At 53.3% G+C, this 23,171-nt stretch overlaps 7 protein-coding genes across 7 annotated transcripts; 4 read left to right on the forward strand and 3 right to left on the reverse strand.

Moving 5' to 3' along the window:
* Positions 1-4,359: 4,359 nt before the first annotated feature.
* W97_03140 (phospholipid:diacylglycerol acyltransferase) lies at positions 4,360-6,414 on the reverse strand (the record flags this gene model as incomplete). The annotated part of the gene is made up of 3 exons (XM_007781039.1): positions 4,360-4,508; positions 4,575-5,982; positions 6,046-6,414. 3 exons carry the CDS (start codon positions 6,412-6,414, stop codon positions 4,360-4,362), a joined length of 1,926 nt encoding a protein of 641 aa, XP_007779229.1.
* Positions 6,415-6,660: 246 nt separating this feature from the next.
* Positions 6,661-7,394, forward strand: W97_03141 (uncharacterized protein; the record flags this gene model as incomplete). The annotated part of the gene is made up of 3 exons (XM_007781040.1): positions 6,661-6,834; positions 6,908-7,090; positions 7,152-7,394. 3 exons carry the CDS (start codon positions 6,661-6,663, stop codon positions 7,392-7,394), a joined length of 600 nt encoding a protein of 199 aa, XP_007779230.1.
* A 3,469-nt stretch (positions 7,395-10,863) lies between these two features.
* Positions 10,864-11,088, forward strand: W97_03142 (uncharacterized protein; the record flags this gene model as incomplete). The annotated part of the gene is made up of 1 exon (XM_007781041.1): positions 10,864-11,088. One exon carries the CDS (start codon positions 10,864-10,866, stop codon positions 11,086-11,088), a length of 225 nt encoding a protein of 74 aa, XP_007779231.1.
* Positions 11,089-11,852: 764 nt separating this feature from the next.
* W97_03143 (uncharacterized protein) lies at positions 11,853-13,064 on the reverse strand (the record flags this gene model as incomplete). Its single annotated transcript, XM_007781042.1, has 2 exons — positions 11,853-12,821; positions 12,894-13,064. 2 exons carry the CDS (start codon positions 13,062-13,064, stop codon positions 11,853-11,855), a joined length of 1,140 nt encoding a protein of 379 aa, XP_007779232.1.
* Positions 13,065-14,671: 1,607 nt separating this feature from the next.
* On the forward strand, positions 14,672-16,195 carry W97_03144 (uncharacterized protein; the record flags this gene model as incomplete). The annotated part of the gene is made up of 2 exons (XM_007781043.1): positions 14,672-14,877; positions 14,926-16,195. The coding sequence occupies 2 exons, from the start codon at positions 14,672-14,674 to the stop codon at positions 16,193-16,195; spliced, it is 1,476 nt and encodes a 491-aa protein (XP_007779233.1).
* A 1,185-nt stretch (positions 16,196-17,380) lies between these two features.
* Positions 17,381-17,887, forward strand: W97_03145 (uncharacterized protein; the record flags this gene model as incomplete). The annotated part of the gene is made up of 1 exon (XM_007781044.1): positions 17,381-17,887. The coding sequence occupies one exon, from the start codon at positions 17,381-17,383 to the stop codon at positions 17,885-17,887; it is 507 nt and encodes a 168-aa protein (XP_007779234.1).
* A 912-nt stretch (positions 17,888-18,799) lies between these two features.
* On the reverse strand, positions 18,800-23,125 carry W97_03146 (uncharacterized protein; the record flags this gene model as incomplete). The annotated part of the gene is made up of 6 exons (XM_007781045.1): positions 18,800-18,987; positions 19,105-20,281; positions 20,333-20,868; positions 20,938-21,529; positions 21,653-21,829; positions 21,893-23,125. 6 exons carry the CDS (start codon positions 23,123-23,125, stop codon positions 18,800-18,802), a joined length of 3,903 nt encoding a protein of 1,300 aa, XP_007779235.1.
* Between the last annotated feature and the right edge of the window lie 46 nt (positions 23,126-23,171).

Here is a 23,171-nt window from a genome sequence, read left to right on the forward strand (position 1 = left end):
TACTCATATCCAGGCGGAGAGCTTCAAGTACCTTCACGGAAGGAATGGGTGCAGATCGGCACCAAGAGTCTTGCGTGGCGCTGGGTTAGCGAAATAGAGCCCGTTGACGCGGCGCAACAAGCTTTCATTTGACGCCGGCCCAGCAGCTTAATCACTTAACCTTGTATGTCGCCCCTTGGCGTGCCTCTGCCTCTGCCTCTGCGTGCTCGCAGCAGCGACGGAGATCTGCAGCACATGCTCACATGTGGGCTGTCACGGTGTTGATGTCTGCCGTCCGTCTCTCCTCTTCTTGCCATCATCAGCCATGATCACACCTCGCTAAACCTTCCAGCAGCCCTGTTCGTGACATTGGGATGCAAAGCTCAGGCGGCTCCGATTAGCCTCACAACTCTAAATGCCGCTAAGTTGGCCGATCCCCGACATCTCATCACGACAAGCCCTTCGGCGTCTGGGCCGGTCCCAGGCTTGAATCATCCGGCCCACACGACGCTGCAAGTCGACCACCAGGCCCTTGACCAAGCCATCGCCCAGCCATCAGTTTCAGCCAAGCGAGGCCGTGCTCGTCTGGACTTTCAGCTTGTGGAGATAGACATGAGCATGAGCATGTTATGATGCAAGGATCGCTATCAGCCATTCCTTGAGCGTCTGCCGCGCAAGCACGACGACGACCACGCTTTCGGTTGCTGGATAAGTAAGTAGGTAGATGAGCCTTTCACCGCTTCACGTGCTTGTTGCTCATGTCTTGGTTCCTTCCTCTGAGCTTCAGACCTCTCGCGTGTCGTCGTCATCATCCGGCAGAAATGCGGGGATATCTGGCCGTGGAAGCTGAACTGGTCTGAAGCCAAGCAACGCCCTCCTCTGGGCAACCTCCCAAGACGATATCTGATCGGCTCTACACGCGTGCAGGCGTGCCGAGGCGGAACTAGACCTTTCCGGAGATAAGCATAAAAGCAGAATCATGCTTAAAAGCTCAACCACTGCAAGCCTCCAGCTGACTCGGCCCAGAATGCAAGGCGACAGGGGCGGTTCGGGTAACTTCCCGCTTACCGGGTGAATCAAACGAGACGAAACCCCTTGTCAACTTTGCTAGGGGAAGCAAGGGACGCCGGCGAACGCCCGAATCCGCCGAGAGATCGAGCAGCTGGAAGTTCGAGCAGCTGAACGCCAAATCTTCTTCAGGACAACAAGCCGCGGAACCACAGCCTTCCAGTGCGCCATGAGAAGGTTCCAAGGCACTTCCCCGTAACGGTCGCAGCACCACGCCGTAAACAGTTAGCCACGCCGTCCCCAGCGCATGGAAACGTGGCCTTGGGCCTTCCAAGGATCCCGTGGCTTGTTTCAAAGATCGACATCGCCGGCTCTGATTGCTTCGCTAACGTGCAAGCACGGCTCAAAGATAAGCATAAGGACTGGCCCGCGGTTCCCGCACCCAACCACCTCACGTTGCGGAGACCGGACGTCGACAAGCGTCAGCGTTGGTGTTGCATTCTATCTGTGCGCAGTAATCCAAGACCGCCTAGAACGTTGCTTCTTTCACTCCTGCTTTCGCTTCTTCTCGTGCTGACAGAGCCGTGCGACCACATCAAAACAATACCTAAATCCCATGCTGCTAAGCCCGATTTCGCCGATTTCGGAACCGGCAACACATCAATGCTGCACAAGCCTCTTAGGGGGGCGTCTACCCAAGCCACCTTCCTTCGCTCCTCGTGGCTTATTTTTCTTGACCGAAATCGCACCACCGAGTTCGCATGGCTGACGACAGCACCGAGAAAGATCCGTGGATGTTTCACCAAAGCTCCCTCCTTCCTTAGCCATCATGATCGAGGCTGCCGCAAAGAGTCCGTTGCACCAAACACGGGGAATTACGGCTGGTGATGTCATCTCTAATCAAAGATAGGCCAAGAAATCTAGCTGAAGATGAGGCACCACGGCCAATCGATGAAGGACCTTAATCGACAAGAAGAAATTGAAGTTTGTACAGCGCCATAGTGCTCAATTCAGTGAAAGTACCTCCGAAACAGATGGGCCCTACCACTTCTTCTGCCTAAGCTCACCTTACCTTCCACTCTACATGGATAAAATGGGATATGCGAGTTTGATATCTTTTGGTCAGAAAAACATATCCAGAGGGTGAAACCTGTGGTTTCCAACCGCCGCTCTATCCTGTGTCCGGAGCACTGATGGGCATCGCACACGTCAACACGGTGCGGTTCATACGTCTCTGAGTCTCGGGACTCCTCGCTCAGGCATCTTCTACTGATTTGAACCACCGCTTCAAGCGCTTCACACCGTTCAACACCGATAAGGTTGCAGCCCATAGCCGTCACGCGTCTTTCTTACCTGGACTAGGGCATGCTCAAAGAGCCATCGGGAAGCTGTCCTCAGACAGCGCCGGGCGAGATTCTCTGGTCAACGTGATATATCTCTTTGGAACGTGCTGCCGAGTTTGGCGCCAGCACGTTATGGACAGCATCGCGTCAACCAAAAACTGGCCCGATAGCTGCCGGCAGAGATACATTGACGCGCTATCTAGCATCACCGTAAGCTCCCACCCGAATTGGCAAAAGATCACAGCGTGGATGGAAGCAGTTTGTTGTCCAGCTACCCAAAAAGGACCGGCAATGACTATCGAGGCGGCAATCTTTGAAAAAAAAAATTGGGAACGCACGTTGAGGTTGTGAATATGCAGTAGCTTGCCAACCGGCTGTATCACCGCCCTTGCAGCCGGTCAAAGACCGATGACACAAGAGCTAAACCTAGTCAACGTTCGCTATATCGCTACTGTTGGGTCGTTCCCGGCAGCACTTGAGTGCATCTCCTAGTGTTGTTCTGAGTATTAGCTGCCGCAAGATGCTGGTACTCGAGTATTTAGGATGTGCAGTTTCATAGAGTTCCTTAACCAACGCCAACCAACATCTGCTCGACCGTCCATGTCTAATTGAAATTAGTCGAGATCTTGTCCTCCTGTAGGACTCCAAGGTGTCAGGTCAACCTCCTGGAACGGATGTGATGATTCATAGCGTTAAGGGCAACAGAGACCAAGTTGTTGTTCGGGTTGAGAAGCCTCGGTGTATTCCGCCATGAGTTCCGTACGGTTGCATCGTGAAGACCAACTGGCTTGTCTGTGCCGATGCTAGCACATGTAGCAGTGTCGTTCTCAAACAGCGAGCCAACCGGTCTATTCGTGCTGTACTTCGGTCGTCCTTGCTCGCTGAAATGGCCGCTCATATAGTAGAAACAAGCTTAAAATAAACTTATTACAGAGCTCTATTTAAAGCCTGCATGAGGGGTCTTGTCAAGCGAAATCGCTTTCCGGCATGGTAGTAGATAGAGCTCTTGAAACGCTGAATAGCCTACAGGAGCGAGAATGGAACTGAAGTTGCGGATTTGGCAGACCATTGCTCTTCCTGTTAATGGCGTCCGCTATATACCGGCCACTCCTGTATGGATACTTCCCAGAACACTTCATGGGAGTGCATATGTAGGGAATCTTCAGCTGAACGGAGCCGAGGAGCCGGAGATATGGCTTGCATGATGAAATGGTCACGTTGAAGCTGTACGCCTTCCATGGTCAGTAGACTTCTTTCCGTAGTCCAAGTAGTGCCTCACCCAAGAAGAAGCTTGAGAGAGAAGAGAGCACAGGCTAAGGCGGGGCATATGTATATATTCTAGAGCTTCCTCCTGGGTACATTTTCCGCATGAGGCTAATACAGAGGCTTTGAGGCGTAGAAGGACTGTATGTAACTACTCGTAGAGACGATGGATTACCCGAACACGGTCTACTCTTGACTCATCCAAGGCGGAAATAACCCACTTACAGCCCCTGCAATCAAGCCAGGATGCTTCGTAGCCATCACACGTGGTTTTCTCGCTATTGCTTTTGTCGTTGCGAACAGCCGCAGTGTCCAGCTCGCGCGGCATGACCGTCGCCAAGATGTATGGCTTCCTCTGGCGTAACTAGTACTCAAGTACAGAGCTGAAGGTGCTCCGCGATGGAACGAAAATCGCCCGCTTGAAGAGTAACAATCTCAACTGGATACAGAGATTGTATTTCGGGCTGAGGCTGAGGCTGGGGCCATGGTAAACAAACTCCTCAAGCTCGCACTCTCGGCATAACCGTGCAAGGACCATGTAAAAAGTCCATTGCCACATCTTTGTATCGCCTGGCAGTTCCGATTTCATGCTAACCACAGCAGTTTCCTATGTAGAAGACGAGCACGAGCGGACTTGTATCTTTTTTTGTAAGTGTAAAGAGAAACTTCCCATGCGACATACATGTCATAAATCCTCCTATGCAGATCCAGACACCCCAGTACGCCTGCAATGCTTCTAGAGAAACACGACCCCATGCTCACCGCATCACGTCTCGTCATCCCATATCTTGACCTTGTCCGCGTACTCGCGGATATTGGAGTGGATCGTCTCATTGATGAGTTCGCCTTTACCGCCAGCGACTCGTAGGATTAGGTCGTTTAGGGAAGAGCGGCCGAGAATGTCAACGTGGTCGCCTAGTTCGACTGTGAGCAATGCTGATCACGTGCTATACCTTAATAAGATTCAACAGAGCCCCTTACCAGTATTCGGCCCTCCCCTCGGACTAAACCTATCCGGCTCATGCGGCATCTCATATACCGTGACCTTTACCCCCGCCGGATTGTACCTCTTCATCTTCCATCCCTTCGTGCACATATACCCGCTACTCAACAGATTCACCGTCCCATCCCCCTCTCCCAATACGACACCCCGGTCCGCATTATTAGCGGATACGCTTGTGTCAATAGTCACGTTAATCGTCGACGCCGGATCGTTATCCTCGCGGTAAAAGTACGCCCGCTCCGTCGGCTTCCCGATGCCGTAGAAGCAGTAGATCTTAAGGTTTGGCGCCAGCGGCAGGCGCGTCTCGAGCGGATTTACCCATTTAGATGGAATTTGCTGGTTGCGCTCGACTTCGGCGCGGGTGTGCGCGACGCCGTAGGAGTAGGCGGCTTGCACGGCGTTACGGTACCAGGACTCGGAGTGGGAGAAGAGGAAGGGGAGCGACTCCTCGACGGTTAAGTTGGCAGGAGAATTGGCCGTGCTGTTGTAGTCGCGGAAATTGATGAAAGTCCCGTAGCTGACGTTCTGGCCGGGAGTGTCGTCGGGCGCCCATGTTCGGTTGCCCCACACGGCGTCGCCGCCGATGGGAAGCATGCTGGAGATGCCGGGCATAGCGCGGAAGATGTCAGCACGCTCAGAGCGGGAGAGGAACTTCTCGAGGCCGTAGACGGCGAAGGCGTTTAGCTGAGCTGTATCTTTCATTTCGCCGGAGAGCACGGCAGGCATGCCCTTCAAGGCGCCCAACATGCAGCCGCTGATGTTGATCCAGGAGTCGACGTGGGCGTCCACCCAGCCGAATCCGCCGTCGCCATAGCCTTCCGCTTCGACCCAGTGGAAGAAGTAGTACAGGACCTGCGAGCCCATGCTGTGGCTAAGCAGGACGACCTTCTTGTTTGAGATGCGGACCGCGATTTCAATATGCGCCTTCAGGCGCGTGAAGTACTGGTCGCGCTTCTCATAGTTCATGTACGTGAGTCTCCAGTCGTACGCAGCCGTAAATGCATTCGTCGGATCGTACCCGATTGTAGCTAGGTTCTCGAGGATCTTGTTCCAGATCCAGTATCCCGTGATAAAGAAGTCCGCGGCGTCAAAGCCTTGCGCGGCACGCAGTTTGATGCCCGGCGGATCCAGCCCCGTGTACTTGTCCAGCATGATGTGCCGCTTCCAGCTCGCCTTGTCCAGCACCAATGCCCGCATCATGCTCCAGCTGCCCCACAACCGCTTCCTGAAATACTGCCGTGATTCCTCCGCCGTGCCCCAGCTTTCGAGCCCTGTGCTGATGACGCCGGGAATCATGATTACCGGGTGCGTGGCCTTGATGCCTTGCGATTGCGCGTGCAGTCCCACGGAAAAAGAATCGTAGTTTACGGCGTCACGTTCGTGTTTCTAGGGATGCCACTACCGTAAGCGTAAGCTCTTGCTTCGTCCTCGCGAGCTGTAGATACATACCTGCAGGGCCTGCGCATCCTTGACCAGCCCCGCGGGCAGCACGTCGAGGATCGAGTCCAGATTCAGGTCCGTCAGCGATGCTAGGTCAACCATGTCGCTGTTGCCGGCGAAGAAGACCGCCAGTAGGATACCGAATAGGCCCCCCAGCCCGAAGATCCAGACATTTCGCCGCTTGCTGGAGGACTTTTTCTTAGTAAGCTTTTGAAGCTTCTGGAGCTTGCTCGCGGGTATGATCTTGTATTCCTCGTCCTTATCATCTCTGCTGCTTCCATTGTCGCCTTCGTCTTCATTATCTCGTGCTGGGCTCGCGTCGCGAGATGGTTCGCTGGATGAAGGATCACTCAGGATGCGGCGGCGCAGGAAGGACATTACGAGCGCATCTGTCTGGAGGTAAGCGCAGTAATGTAAGCTTTTACAAACAATACCAGATGCTAATGTTCGACCTCAGAAATCAAAAGTCTGAAGCTTTTCACATGCGTGTTCCAAGTTGTTGCTCGGACCTGCATCTGCGTCATGCCCGATGTCCCGTTCCACCCCCCTGCCTCTCCCGCACCATAAACTTTGAGCCTCAACAGCGACCCTCCTGCCCTTCGCATCACATCACGAAAGCTGGATATGAGCGATGCCGCGCCAGCGTCTGCCGACCTGCGCTACGAGCAGTACGATGGCACGAAAGAAGCGGAATTCCTCCCCGCGATCCGGCAGCTGATCTCCAAAGATCTCTCCGAGCCCTACAGCATCTACGTCTACCGCTACTTCCTGTATCAATGGGGGAACCTCTGTTACATGGTACGATATATCTGCCAGCATGTCCGGCTTTACAATCCGATGTTTTCAGGGATAGGGTTGACCAGAGCTACAGGCTCTCGATGCCTCGAACAAGCTCATCGGCGTCGTCGTTTCGAAGCTGGAGGATCACCGCAGCGGAACATTTAGAGGCTATATCGCCATGCTGGCCGTACAGGAGGGATATAGGGGGCAAGGTATTGCAACACGGCTGGTGAAAATGGCCATCGATGCCATGGCGGCGCGAGATGCGGATGAGGTGAGCAATTCCCCATCCCGTTCAACCCCAAATCGCTAGCTGGTTTACTCATTCCATCTAGGTCGTGCTCGAGACTGAAGTCACGAACACCGCGTCCCTGAAGCTGTACGAGCGGCTTGGCTTTTTGCGGAGCAAGCGCCTGCATCGTTATTATCTCAACGGCAACACGGCGTTCCGGCTCGTACTGTATCTGAAGGAGGGGACGGCGGTCAAGATGCCGCAGCTGCTGCAGCAGCAAGCTTTGTGTGGTGACGAGCACGGAGCGCAGAACCCGCTGCTTGTAAATCATGATCTTGTTCATTGAGGGAAAGCCACACAGCATGCCAATTCTAGTAGAGAAGGGATATCTGTATGGTAGGCCAAGACAAGAAAATAACATTACCACAACATGTTGTGAAGTAAAGAGTTATAGACGCACGTTGAGGCTGGGTTTCAGTGGAAAGGATTCGGCCATGGACAAGGAGAAAATGGCATACCGTGCATTGGTGTGTCTTTGCTTGATAGCTCGCACTGGTCAGTGGTTTTCCCTAACATACTCACTCAGGGATATATTGAATCGATCTGCCTAGCTGAAGTGAGCCTTAGAAGGCTTCAGCTAACGATCACGTGCGCTGACAGTCACGTGCTTGGGCGTGTCCGTCAATAACATCCTTTCTCTTGAGCTTGACTTGACAACTTGCGATGGCTTCTTCTGCTATGCAAGACCACCGCGCCATTGTCCTATTGTCCCACTCGTCGCGCCGAGCGTTTTCGTTGGGTATCACGGCGTTCGTACCGCTACTGGACCTGTCGGACGAATGCAGCGCTCTCGACCTCTGCAAGGATCAGGCTGACCGGTGATATCTCCCGAGCGTAGCAAAAGGGAATCGTAGATGCTCTCCGCTCACGACAACAGCAGGATTGCCACATCTCAGAGGCGCCTTTGACACTCATTCGATATTACTGGTGGGAATAAGAGCAGGCTTTCAAATCAGGCAATTTAAGGAGGCACATTTAGAGTCTAATAATCCATAGCAATAGTTCCCCTCCAACTATCCCGCAAAAAGATGGAACATAGTCACAAAACAGCAGAAGGAGACCACTAGTCCAGGTGGCGCTCATATCTCACATAACAATTAGGTGCTCTTTTAGCTGCGCGAACTTCTGCAAGCGTGTACGAGGAGAAGACCCTCACAGACCAAACACGGCCGACCGATGGACGATCTTGCCGTCTCGAATACTCCTGTGGGGGCACCTAGGCCTCTGGCTTGAATCGGGAATGGCTGCAGAAGGAGGATTCTTGTGCGACTAAACTTTCGTCTCCCTGTCGACGCCTGACTTAAGGGGAGCGTCTACGGGTCATGGTTGGAGAACGGCACGCTGTTTGTTCGACATCAGTTCAGTCTGCATGTTCATGGGTGGCCATAGGCTCATGCCAAGCTCCCAGCGTCAAATGAGACCGTGTTGACAGCCCTACCGGAGCTTGCTCCGGCTGTCCGATTCGGAGTTGTCACCGTGAACTGACACCCTTGCTGCAATGGCTGTGCAGCCTCTCAAGTGAACAGCTGCACTACTCCTCATCAGCAGCATCTCAAGTCCGCAACAATGTCTTCACCCTCTTCAGGATCGACCCTGGCACAGCGGCAGAGATTTTCCAACAAAGCGGCCAGCCCTGAATCTTGTCGATATTCCCGAACAGGGACCGTGAGGGGTGCGGACGCGGAAGCCTTATTGGAGATGCTACCTTTGAGCGTCATGTGGGAGAGTGGAGTCGGCTTGAAAGGTTTGATATATATCTCCCTCTCCTGAATTGACCAGACTGCAGAGCGAATCATCCTCAACGAGTATCTATCGCCTACCCCAATCTTTGATACGCTTCGATCGTCGTTTGCTGCATCCTGATCCGCGACGCTTTTGCACCCTCATCGCTGAACAACGCTCCAGGTCGCTTCCTTTGTCCTGCAATCTTTCGCTGCATCCCTTCTCGCTAGCCGTCGAATACTAAAGTCGCTTCTCTGTCTTATCTCAGCCGTCCGCGATTCTACCACCCCGTACCCGATGGTGCCCCTATCCAACCAGCAACGAAAACTCCAACCCATAGCCTCCGGCGGCCTTCATCAGCACCAACAAGGCCAGCCGCTTCCACCAATACAGAGTATGTGTTGGATCACCACACACCTCTGGAAATGTTGCGGCAGTCCTCATAACTTTCGATTCGTTATGACTCCATGCGATTCGGCCAACAAGCACAAGACAGATCCACGAAACTGCCCCGACCGTCAGGATCATACCAACTACGTTGATGGGGAAGAGTGCGAGAACTGCCAGCTTGTCAGGGAAGTTAGAAGGCTTGCAGCGGAGAAACACAACGAATAAGATGTCTCCAAGCTGCGGCCAAGAAAAGGGGTTCCTGACGATCACACCTTCGAGCACTTCCCGCTAAAGGGTCCCGACACTCAGCCAACCTTATGCAACATCGTATGCGGCTTTCCTGCATCACTTTGGCGGAACAGTTTACTCATCTGGACGGCACGTATCTGGGAGTGAACATCAGTTGAGGAAGCGGTCGCTGCTCTCAGTTGCTATGTTTACCGTGCGGCAATGACTCATCATAACGCTATCGACAACATAGTTTCCGGGTACCAATTTGTTTCGCACGCTATTCGTCCGAGGATGCCTAGTTGTTCTTTAACCTGGCTCTGCTACGACTCCAGCCGTTAGTGGTCTTGCGCCTGGCGGCAACCCATCTATGATCCAGCCACCAGATTCGAACGCTTCCCAGACACCAGCATAATCTAGCACATGTACTCGTGTCGGTACCATGTCGACTATCTCAACCAAGACGCAACTCTCAACGCAAATTCGACCGTGTCACCCGCAATAATCTTCCAAAGCCCAATACCTGCCTACCTTCGCACGGCATACGGAGAACATATCTAGGTTGATGCCACCACAGCCTCTTAGCCCTCAGTTGTGTTTCTCGTCTCCGAATTGCAGCTTGAGTCTCATAGTTCTTAATAAGGCTTCATTAATTTTCGTCACAGTGTCTTTGCTATTTGGCCGTTTAATATGTTGCACTGTTTCCCTCTTAGCCCTCTCAATAGTTTCGCAAAGCTACAGTCGTGGTGTTGCATTTGATTACGAGGTGGACAACAGACAGCACCAGATACGTCGTTGACCTGAGTGGCAGGCAGGCAGACAGGGGTAGGTACAGGCGTGTTTCGTCACGTGGGACGCCTACGCGACCCCAGCTATGAACCATCGGTATCCTTCAGCGCTATGTCATGTAAGAAAGGCCCAATGGATATGGTGCTGGACCCGAGAACGATCAGGTGTCAATTAATTTATTTTGTTTGATTCTGCGATCTGCACGCCCACGTGTTGCCACTGCAGAACGTTACAGGATGGTGCATGTGCCAAGAATCCGCTTACTAAGATCCCATGCCGCGAGGTGGATTTTCAAGATAAGGTATTCGAGTACTTGAAATCGAAGAATCCTCACCGGTCTCAGAGAATCTCAGGATCAACCTAAAGTCAGTTCCATCTTACTGAGCATCTGGCCAGCCCCGAGCTTTCCCAAACCGCCGGAGAGGCACCAGTCATCGGCCTACGAACTCGTCTCAGAGCTGCCGTGGTGCTTAGTGCTACAAAAAAGAGCACAGGGGTACCAACCCACCCACATGCACTTGTCGTGCAAGCCCAGTACTAATACGCGTTGCAGAAGCAACGTTTCTTTGCCGCCCTCTCATTTCGCGCTCTCGCTTTACTCTCAGCTTCCCGGAACGAGTGCCGAAATGGAGAACGAGCTAGCTCGGGTGATGACCGAGATCACCGAGCTCCGAAAAGACAAGGAGTCGAAAGAGAGCGCCTTCGCGGGTGTTATCGACAGCTTGCAAGTGCGCAATGCGGGGCTTACTTCAATGGTCGAGAACTTGGAGAAGATGTTGGGAGACCAACGTCAGGCTATCGAGCGGCACGAGCAGCAATTGAAGCAATTGATGGAGGATCGTGGCTCGTGAGGCAAAGCTGAAAAGGCTATGAGATGGCGGCGGGTCAGTTACTAGGTTGTGATATCCATCGCGGACGGAATGGAAGCGTTCACTGACATTCTTTGGAAGTTCGGATATCGCTAGGCAAATTTTTCTTGCTCATGCTAATGCTTACAGCCTGCGCTTATCAGGAGAAGCTTTCCTCGAAGTCAATCACGATGATGCTCATATTCTTCAACCATGACACGCTAGATAGCCTCAGCGCGCCCGAGTTCAGTTGCCTTATTTACATCAGTACATCAGCACGGCAAGTTTTCTCCAGAGTGGCTTTTAAAACAATTACCAAATCTCATTCCATGATCACCGCGGAGCAACGCGAAGGAGAGGCGGTTGCGCACAATGGAGAGTCGCAAATTCTAGATACGATTGGTCGAGACATTGAGACTAGAGTTTCTCTTGAGGGTTTCGCGTTCTTGTCACACGTCGCCTGCGTCTCAGCTGCTCTGGGTTGCGATAGGGGAGAAAGTTTCTCCCCTATCGCAACCCAGCTCAGCGCTTCCATGTGAGGCCCTATCTGTAGTTTCTTGATATTGGAGGTGCAGTAGCACGGTAGCAGCGCGGAGCGCAGTTATATCACGTACAATTATCAACTTCATCACTTATTAAGGGATTCAGCGTATTAAGTATTAGCTCTCGGCTCTTGTGGATTTTTTACGAAACCATGTAAGCGTTCGCACATCGCTGATACAAATTGGTGTCCATAAGAGTAAGCGGCTTCGCGACAATGTAAAAAATTAAAGACTCGCAGTCGCACTGCCGATAACAACTCCGACCTTGTCCCACGCATCACGGATCGCATCCTTCACGGATGCGTCATTGGGAAATTCTTGCTCAGCAACCTCAACCGTGACTGCGGCGAATTCTGCAAATTTGCATTCCCACGGTATCCTGCCAGAGAGCATTGTCTTGTACCACACCTTCCCAGCCTTTTCCCAGGAATAACCCCCAAGACGCTTTGCAGCCAGATAGAATGCATGGTTTGGAATCCCCGAGTTAATATGGACACCTTTCAGGTCTCTATCTTCGGTATAGATATCGCGCATGTGCTTTGGCTGTGGGTCAGTGCCGAGGACGGGGTCGTTGGTATATGCCTTGCCGGCCTTGAGGGATCGCAACGCAGCGCCCGTGAACGACACCGGGAACAGCGTCTGCCCAAGGATCCAATCCGCTTCATCGGCAGTCTGACGCATATGCCACTGCTCGACCATAGAGCCGAAGATGTCAGCGCAGGACTCGTTCAAGGCTCCAGATTGCCAATAGTACATAAGCGGCGAGGAGTATTGGACAAAACCGTGGCTCAGCTCGTGAGCAATCACGTCCAGCGAGTCGGTGAGATAGTCAAAGGCGATGTGGTCGCCGTCGCCGAAAACCATCTGGTTCTTGTTGCCGTCCCAGAAGGCGTTGTTGTACCCGTTCGGTTCGCTGGCCGGGTTGAAGTGGACGCTAGCAACGAGGGGCATCCCTTGATTATCAAGGGACTTGCGGCCAAAAGCCTTGTAGAAAAAATCGTGGGTGATTTTGAATCCATCGTAGCAGTTGTTGACTTGGCGGTCCTTACCACGCACTTGTCCCTCAGATCTCGCAAGCGTTCCGGGACGGTTTGCGGTTTGTTTGCAGTCGTAGATCTTTCTTTGCACCGCCACAAGCTCACCGCCTGCCGGCTTCAGAGTTTGCTGCTCTGTTTGCTGGGCTTGGGCGGGGGCCTTTTTAGAGTGAGCGATTGCTTCGAGAATGTGTTGGGGGATGAACTGGTCTCAGTGGGGAAGAGAACTAACATGAGCATGAGTACACAACTCATGACGTTGATCAGCATAAGTTGAAGCATGCGTCAATGTGTACCGGCAGGCGATACGAGACTCTTCTGGAACGGACGCAGAGCCGGCTATGGCCTCGAGAACGTAAGGAGGCACGAAGCCGCAAATGAAATTTCGCTTGACTTCAGACATAGTAGGAGCAAGAATTGAGGGAAAGTGTATCTTTAGTAGGGATTGAAGAAGAAGCTTGCGTTTGCTTGAGTTGAAGTGCAGAGATGGTAAGACTCAATGACTTCTGGAGAAACGGAAACAGATGGATTGCCTGATATTACTACGCTTTATATATCTGTATCTGGAGAACCAGGATCCTTGATACAGTGTATACGGGCTTCAGCCTCAGCTATCATACTTATCAACCCGTTGCATGAAACTGCCTCGAGATTGGCTGGCCTGAAAAGCCTGGATTTGCCTACTTCCTTCAGCCCCGACATTCTTGGGGTGTCAGCCTTCTATCCAGCCCACACAAACGCGGGTTAAGGGTTACAGTGGGATGAAAAGTTGTGTCGTATTTCAACCGCGACTTTGAGTGGAAGCCTCCGCGACGTCCATTCTCACCGTCCCGTGGCCCATGCCATATTGCAATGTCGACAGTCATCTGCTCCATAGCTGTTGGCTCGGTCTGTTCGGTCTTTACCAGGTTCAAGACCAGCTGATGGAAAGAAAGAACAGCAGAGCGGCCCAGGAGTCACTTCTTTCAGTCAGCTCTACCTCGTTCAGAGGCATCACCGAGTCCTTCGAGTTGGGAAAAGCCTACTGCTTCACAGCCCGGAATCATCTCCCAGGTTCCTGTAACTCAGCATCAATGGTGGAACGGCTGAAAGATGGAGGGCAATGTCCTGCACACGATCGGCCCAATCTCACGTCCTAGAGTCTCTGAAAAGCTGCCAGCAACGTCGTCAGACGGGACGTTCAGCACTCCGGCTAGGCTGACGGATGAGAAGGAAGGTGTCTGGAAGTAGAACAAGAAGGCGCATAACAGGCAGGTAAGCATCGATGCCTTGTCCTACAAGACTCGGCGATCTGACGAATATAGATGTCGGCACAATCGATATATTACTTAGGAGTTTACTGGAAATCGCTTGCGCCTCCTTTACAACAAAGTGTATCTCAACGCCGAGTCGTCAGATATACATAACCCAAGATTTTCGGGTGAAGCTTGGCATCCGCGCACCGACCTCCGGGCCTGGCTGCTGAGGTCAGATTCGTTTCTCAGGCACCTGACAACACCATCTCTTGAATGTCAAGCCGCTAGGCCATGTCAACGACAACCTTTCAGCTTTCCATTCTGAGCAGCAGGACGATTGCCTGGCCAGTAATAGATTGCTGGAGCCGAGGCAGTCAAGCCATACGAATGGCTGGTTCGCCTGATCATTTCTGCCTAGGTTCGATGGATGCTGAGAGCTCTTCGTTGTGGACAGCGACGCTGAGGCTGATGGAACAGAGGAACAAGGCTCTGCCGCTGGCCACTTTTGAGGCCAGGCATTGTCCTATCTCGGTGTGCTGCTATGCTTAAGGACGTCAATCAATGACACATAGTGGAATTTGAAGCGCCACGCCCAGGTCAAGAGACTGGAATGGACGGAGACATCTGCGCGGCCTCTACAAGGAAGGAACAGATGCTCGTGGGTTGATGCTTTCACCAGCGCCCAAGGCTTCCCCTCACTCTGAAAACTTCAATAAGTATTCGAAGATCACTGCAAGAGCCCAACCAGCCTTGCTTTCAACTACTCGTAAAAACAATGGCGAGCAGTGTGGTTTGCAACGGAAAGACGTACGATCGTCACGGTCTCGTTGGCTATGGGCTGATCCCTTCCGTTGCACGAGACAAATTTGGAGATACGCTGGGAGGCATAGGCAGCTCAGTTGTTATTGACCAATCCTCGTGGGAGAAGAGCGGAGATGGAACTTACAGAGGCGTCGCCTGGTGTTTGCCTGACCGCGGATGGTACGTGATGAGCCCTTTATTTGACCCACTGCTAAGAGATGTCGACAGGAACAGAGAGGGCACGGTCAACTTCCAGAATCGCGTCCACAAGATTGGGTTGAAGTTAACCCTAAAACCGGATGCGACAGCGGAGAATCCCTCAGAGCCAAATCTTCAGCTCAGATATCTGGACACAGTTCTTTTCACTGGCCCAGACGATACTCCCACTACAGGCCTTGATGCAAATGGGCAGCTTTCCTATCCGGAATTTCCAGATCTACCTCTACCCGCGGCAAAGTATACAGGAGACGGCTTCGGAGAAGCAGGGCCGGGAGGTCACCGTATAGCTGTCGACAGCGAAGGCCTCGTTCTTGGCTCCAATGGCACGTTTTGGGTCAGCGACGAATACGGCCCGCACATCTACAAATTCTCCCCCACCGGGAAAATGTTGCAGGCCATACGCCCGCCTGATGCGTACATCCCCCGTCGGAATGGGACCGTGAGCTTTTCGTCCGCTTCACTCTCTATCTTCGATCGAAAGGCGGAAGTCGCACAAATTCGTCCAGAGGATCCTGACTCCGGACGCGGCAACAACCAAGGCTTCGAAGGTCTCACCATCTCGCACGACGGAAAGAAGCTGTATGCACTTCTGCAATCCGCGCTGAACCAGGAAGGGGGCAAGAGAAGGAAGACGCGCAGGCACGCTCGTTTGATCGAATACGACATCCCTGAAGCTGGAGATGCAGCATATGCCCATGAGTACGTCGTGCGGCTGCCACTGTACGATGAAGACAAGGCTGCTGGACAGTCCGACATCCTCTATGTGGGCGACAAGCAGTTCCTCATCCTCGCTAGAGACTCGAATGCGGGCCGCGGATCCGAGAATGGGGAATCGAAATCGAAGTATCGCCAAGTGGACATATTCGATATCAGCCAGGCCACAGACATCAAGTCTGACGAGTACGACCACGCTACTGGGGCGATTGCGGATCAGAACGGCGGACTAGTCAGTGGCATCGTTCCTGCAGAGTATTGCGGATTTGTCAACATCAATGACGAATCTGAGCTCAGAAAATTCAAGTTGCACAACGGCGGACCACAGGATGAATGGCTATTGAATGAGAAATGGGAGTCTATCTCCCTCGTGCCAGTAGAGCCGAAGGGCGATGGTTCTCAGGGTAGCAATGATAGCAAGGAGTATCTCATGTTTTGCTTTAGCGACAACGACTTCATCACTCAGGATGGGCGAATGAATTTTGGGGAATTTCATTTTAAGGATGCAATCGGCTATGAAGTGGATTCCCAGGTTCTAGTTTTCCGTGTCACTCTTCCGCAGTGACTAAGTTGCTCGCCTGAGGACACTCTTGAGCTTCATGTTGCAATGATGAGCCGCACTTTTTTCTTCTCGGGTGGTCAGTTGTAGGTCAGGGACCTTTGTGTATGATGTTTCTTTGATAATTACACGATCTCACTTGTGTGTTTGTTTTTCGTCAAGTTTATACTCAACCAACGGTCCCAGCGTGCTTGATTTCGGTTGATTTGGGTTCCCCACCGTCTTCCTAATGTTCACTCTCTCCTCCTCCTCTCCTACTGGAACATCCCCTTACCCGCGGTTCGGCAGGCTCCGAAGCGAAGCCACCGGGACTGAGCTCCAAACGAGTCGATATGCCACCGAAAATGCCTTGCAGTAAGCACAACTCTTCAGCTCGAAGCAACGAAGGGGTGGCTGGCTGAACAGACACTCTATCCAGCCAGATGGCTCGAACTTAGAGCAAAGCAGCACAACAGGCATCTATACGAATAGAGACAAAATTGTTCCCACAATCTCCGATCAGCTCCACCGTCAGAAGGGCGTAACCATACCCCGATCAGACTGACTTGACGCAGCGCTTTGGGCTTGACAAGCTCTGCGGCGAGCTGAATCTTTGTTCACCAGCTTCCCATCGAAGAACGCTTATTGGCCAGGCTGCAGTCAGCACACCATAGCCTCAAGCCTGTCCGTATTTGTTCAGCTGAGCTACTACTTGCAGGACTGAAAGCAGATCTCTCCTCGCCGTTGGATTGTAGGTAAACGCGTCCCCGCAGGCATTCGGCCTGTTCACTCGTTCTCCGTCCCGCTTACTCACGGGAACGTGCTGATACTGACTTCCTCTTACGTACTCGAAATATCCAATCCACGCTTCATCTCCGAGAGGCAGATATCTTAGCCTAGCGCAAGGCAGACGAGTTGTAATGCTGGAAATGAAGCTAGGGGAAGTAAGGCTAGAAATCCTCAGCAAAGACAGCTTTCTAGTGCTGTTGTTCATGTATATATATTTCGTTTCTGCTCAGGCCGTTTCCAAATCATCCACAGGTTTCTACACAGTCCTCACTTGGATTGCACGAGTCCCAGTCTGTTACAAAGCCATTGCTTCTTGCCAAAGCTAAGGTAAACAAGCTCCACCTCCTTCTTCAAGTACGATCCTTTATGGGGACCATCGCCATCAGTCTCTGACCACACGGCAGCATCCCAAACTCACAAACAATGGATCAGCCTGTTCCCCCCATTTCCTTCGCCGATTTCAGCGGCGCCCCCGTCCCCAAAGCTGAAGCCGCTACCACCGAAGCCGCCCCTCCCCCTCAAGCAATCATCTACACGACGATCGTCCGCATCTACGTAACCCGCACCGGCAACGACCCCGGTAGTTCCTGCGAGCTCAAATCCCAGGTCTACCTCTCCAACAACGCGACGCAGACCGCGAGCATTGACGTGTCCATCAACACGGACTTCTCGCACAATAACAACGGCCTAGGGCTGCTGCTGATCGAGATGTCTAGGCCCAACATCAACGCGCCGTTGAACTTCAACGCCACGGCGTATGAGGAGGGCGGCGTCGGGAGTGGCAATAGGTACTTTATCCAAAGGCCGATTGACTTTGCGAGAAATCCGGAGTTCATGGATGGGAGAGTGTGGACGTGGAAGCAGTGGAACACTAGCGACAGCAACTATGTTGGGCATACGGAGTGGCAGGTTGTCAGGCGCTTTGCATGAATAAAAGTGGTTGTGAGGGATGAGTGTACGTTCCGCGTGCTGGTTGCGTTGGCTACGGTCTCTGTCGAGTAGTGTAGTTGAATGTTGACGCCGTCTTTTCATCTTCGTTTCGCTTATGCACCTGGACTTCAGATCTACTCAGGACGGCCTCAGCAGCGAGCGCTTCCACAGCCTCTCCATTATTAGCGGGTGAACTATGCGGAAAGATTATGCCCGTTCTCGGCTCACGGATAGAGCGCTCACTCTCCATACCTTAGCCTGCACTGAATGGAAGGCGTTAAGCATCAGTCCCAATAGTGTGCTCCACTAATGGAAAGTGAAAACATCTCATGTTCTTCTAAACGGAGTTGATCCGATAACTGCTACACTGCGAGCATATTGCGCAGTTAGACAAAGTTCACAGGTGATGCTAGTTCCCTTCCGTTAGAAGAACGCCGCAAAGCCGAGGGCCGGGAACAGGAAGCTGGGACAAGCAGGAGAAAAGAAAAGTAAGATATGATCATCCGCAAACGGAACTCATGAGGAAATCGGAAACCGGTACAGACGTGGAACCCAGAAGGAAGCTTCTATGTCTCGAACAGATGAAACTTCGCGGTTTATGGCTGTCCACTTTTACATTGCGGACCAGCGCGCATTGGAGCTATGTACAAAAAGCCGAACGTACTGACAACAACGGCGACCTAGACAGGGGTAGCGATGCTCGCACTGTAACAAAAGCAAAACAGAAGGGGATATCATCCTTACAAACACAGCCATCACTTACACCAGTCCCTTGATGCGAAATTCCCAGAGCGCCCTCGTGCCATTCCTCAGGCGTAAATATCGACTTGCGCATAGCTCAACATGACCTACAAGCCAGCCTGCACCCTGCAATCCAATCCGCTACGTACAGACGGCAGGCTAAACATGCTCTCAAACAAGCACCCACTCACACCCCCTCTTGACGAACTTGTCAAGCAAAATCCCAACATCCTGCAGCACGAACCTGCAGACATAGAATCCGAAGAACTCCGCCGCGTGCCTGGTGCTAAGCTCCAAACCGACGTGCGTTTGCGAAGAGTGTCTAAGACCTGGATCCTCGGCCTGTCGGGCTATCTGGTCTGTAGAGGCACCTATTAGCTTTGCCTAAGAAGAACCCTATAAACCATGCAAGCCGCGAATGAGATCCCCCAGTGTGTACGGAGGTATGGAACACAAGCGGGAGAGAAGAGACCTACCAAGTATCTGCACCGCATCACACAATCGCACCAGACTCCCCATATAATTCGCATTCGGCCCTTCGCAGGTCACGGCCTTCACATCCCTCTTCGCGAACCGGATAGCCGGCAGCCCCGTCATCGGCAGACTCGGCATCGTGAAGGCATCCTTGGGAAGATCCTTGACTGCCCCTGTGCCAGCACCATGCGCATTAAGCCCCATCGCTGAGCCTTTACTCCTCAGTTTCCGCCACGAGGTAAGGTACGATTTGGCCTGCGCCCCGACTTTCTGTTCGCCGAGCAACCCTGCCTCGGAACCGCCGGTCGCCGGTCTGACAACACCCGTGGCGTCCTTGAAGAAGCTGCCGATGCCATTCACGCCGACCTCTGACCCCAGCTTCCTGGCCAGCGCCGCCTGCGCCTGATCCAGCACTTTCTCCAGCGCCTGCATCTCCTCGAGCACAGCCTCAGCATCATCTTCATCTACGCGGGCAAGCCGCAACAATGCTGCGGTCAGGAGGTCCATGTTCGCGATTTTCTCGTCGACGTGCTTGAGCTTAACGCCGTTGACGGTCCAGATGTTGCGGGGGACGAAGAGTTTGTTGGAGAGATAGCCGCCGCGCGGGTGTGCGAGGGTCTGGTAGACTGCGCGGAGTAGCCAGAAGGGGCGGAGGAGGTGGGCGTCGGGACAGGGCTCGAGTGGGATGGGGCCGTCGGTGTCGGAGTCTAGCTGCGTGGCGCTGTCGGTGCTACTCGGGCTCTGTATGTCGCTGTTGAAGAGGTGCAGGCCGCCGATAGCCAGGCTGTCGGTCGCGAATGTTGGGATGGTGGGCGTGGGTGCAATGGCTGGGTTGCTGAGCTTGCGCGTCGAGAAGGCAGCGAATGTAGTACTTAGGGGAGTGTGGATGCTGTTTTCAGAACCATCGGGGCTCGAGAGTGAGAGTGCGCGGCTTTTGAGGCTGAGTGAGGATCCGTTCTTCCTGAGGGAAGTGGGGGGATGTGAACTTTTGGTAGTTGAAGGTTTGAAGTGTCTGGGTGACTTGGGCGCGAGGGTGCTGTCTTCGGAGGTTACGCGAGTTAGCGCTGTATCGGGGTTATCGGATAAGATTATTGGGATGGAATCGGCAGGACTGGATCCCGGTAAAGGTGTTGGTGGCGTAATGTCAAGGCTCGCTGCCGAAGCGGGCATCTTGGGCAGCTTGAATACGTCGCCAGGTAGCATCTGACCACCGCCCACAGCCTCGCTAACTGACTCAAGAGCGGGCGGCACCTTGCGCTCTTTACCCTGAGCGGCCGTGGTTGATAAGCGGTCCTGGGAGAGCGGCGGCTGGACGACGTGAGGAACAAGAATTGATGTCTCAATCTTCAGGTGCTTCGGGTCTTTGCCCGACAGCCTTCGACTTCGAACGCCAATGCCATGAGGAGCTACGACACTTGGCACGCTCGGCATTGTACTTATCGGAGGTTGATGAGGAATTTCCTCTGGGTGGCTTGCAGACACGGCAGGCAAGGATATTGTGGGTGGCGGTGCGGGTAAGGGTAGGTCCAGTTGTGCTATCGTTGAGAGATGAGCGGCAGGCAGCTCTGCAACTGTAGAAAGTGAGGTCCCGGCAGTCGTCCGGTTCGAGGACATGGAGCTGTTCCAGGCACTGCCGGAGGAAAAGCCGCTGGAGTCTGATTGCCTGGGCAGTGCTGACTTTGACTGAAGGTCGAAGTCGAACCCTTCCAGCATATACTCCTTGGTCATTTCGTCGAGCATCCGCTCTTCCTCGTCCGCTTCGGGATCTCGATATCCGGGTTCTGCGCTCCCTCGTGCATGGGGTAGCGGCTCCGTGAGCCGTAACTCTCTATCACGGAGCTTCGCTGCCTTTATTAAATCCTCTCTTGCAAGTTCTGCGTCTCGCTCATTGGCTAACCTGTCCATCGCAGAGGGCGCCTTGCTCAGGACAGATTGGTGCATCTCCAGCGGCCGATCCTCCTCGTATGGCTCGAATCCATCATCGTAAGCGGCTTCGACAGCAGCGTCAAGCGCAGCATCGAACTCTGCCTGCGTTGATCCACTATTGTTGCGCAGATGCTTCCGATGAATAGCACCATCGAGTGACGATACTGAATGCACAGATGATGCGCAAGAAGAACCGTCAGACTCATCTATAGTGTCTAACCAGGATACGGGCTCGTCATTTTTTATGGGTTCGGGGTCGCTAGGGCCTTGCTGAGAGACCTGGCTGTTCTGTCTGGCGATTGGTCCTTCAGCCGGCTCATCTCCTGATTCAAGACTTGGCGATGGTGGGGGTCGTGGTGATAGCGGTGGTGGCATATAACTCTTGTCCATAGGCGAATCAAAAGCGGACAGCCGCATCGCAGGTACTCGCTGACTAAGCCGGGAGTTGGACGCCGTAACCTTTAATAGACCGTTGGACTGCGATGTGATTGGCATTGTGCTCTCCACGCCTCGTATCGCGGATGTCAACTCTGAATCTCGGTTTCCCGCAGGCTGCGAACTCCCTGACGGCAGTGCATGTCGTTCTCGCTCCATCGACGGGTCATTGATGATTCTTGTTGTTACCGCAGTTCCAATCACCACAGGCTCATCATCATCGTCTGACCCAAGCGGTAGCGACAGAGCGCCTGAGCCTAAGGACTCGTCGCTCATCGGTCTGGCTGGTAGGGATTTGCCTGAAGCGGGCTGGTGGGAGGGGTTCAGTATCTGAAGTTCTTGGATTCGATTCGTATAAGTGATTCGCTATCGAATTTCATTAACATTCCGCGGGTTGGGCGATTGTGTGGTATTCGCTACAAGACTTACAATGGAATCCAACTTTCTTCGATCATCCTCCCCAGAACTCCTCAGCATAACCTGTTGTAGCAGCCTACAAGCATCCTCATAGGCCTCAACTGCACCCTCAAAATTCAGTGCATTGTCAAGCAGCACAGCCGTATTGGCTTTCTGTAAAGCTCTAGACAGCATCGATTTCTTGTCTTTTTCACGACGCTCTCTTGTCCTTGGAGGACTGGCAGTAGACTGGCTTTCGCGGTTCCTGTCGCTGTCGCTTGTACTCCGCTCCCTGAGACGGGCAGATGGGTTCCCCGAGCCGCCACCTTCGTCCCTTCTTTCTTGAATGCTGTTGCTTGCCAGCCTCTGCCTTAATCCAGGCTCCTGCCCCACCAATGCTGAGCCGATCCCGGCACGTAACAAACCAGAAGGTCGAGATGAACTATCCGATAGTAGTATGGGAGGCGTGGTGTGAGGCGATCGCAACTGCGTGCTTCGGTAAATCATCGATCGCTTTGGCGATCCTGGCTTGGGTATTCGTGAACCAAAATAATCAGGCGTCGAGTTCGAATGGGACAGCGGCGTATGGAACTCAGATGCCGAGGACGTCCCAGCCGTCGCGGGCGTGGATGTGGATCCAGACTCGTAGCTGGTTTGAGGGAAGTGGGTGGGGGGCGTTGATAAAGGTGGCAGTGTTATTGGCGGTGCTGAAGGCAACGGAGACGGAGGTCGTGCTCGCCGATGAGGGCTGCGTGTAGGCGAATATCGCGGCTCCGTACTGCTTTTGCGCGATGGCGAGGAATGGGCGGCCGAGGAGCCATGAACTGAAGAGAGGGTTGTGCTGCCGCTAATGCTCATCCTGCGCGAGAAGCTGCTCCCAGCTGTCGTGTCCTTCGTCGACGACCTGCTCGAGGTTGTAGAGTGGGACCAGCGATTGAGATTACCAATGCCTTCCTTGATACCGCTAAACCCCTCCGCTACGCTCGATCGGCGTCTGTGGGTTGGCGTGGTGTTTCTGGCAGGTAAGGTGGCTGCGTCACCGAACGCCTCAGCCGAATCGAAGGAGGGAAAAGGCGCGGAGGAAAACCTCGAGTAGGGTGCATTGGAAGAGCTGAGCGATGCGGCGCGCTTGACGGTGGTGCCAGACGACGAGGCCTGCGACCCGGATCGCGAAGAACGTCGAGTGTGAGCGGACGGAGGACGTGCATTGGCGGCAGCGGAAGAAGAAGAAGAGGAAGAAGGAGAAGCCATCGACACTGGGTCCATGGCCGTCGTCGTGTGCAGGTGCGGTACCTTAGTCGAGGGATCCGTA

Source organism: Coniosporium apollinis, assembly GCF_000281105.1.
Source record: "Coniosporium apollinis CBS 100218 chromosome Unknown supercont1.12, whole genome shotgun sequence".
NCBI classification, from domain to species: domain Eukaryota; kingdom Fungi; phylum Ascomycota; class Dothideomycetes; genus Coniosporium; species Coniosporium apollinis.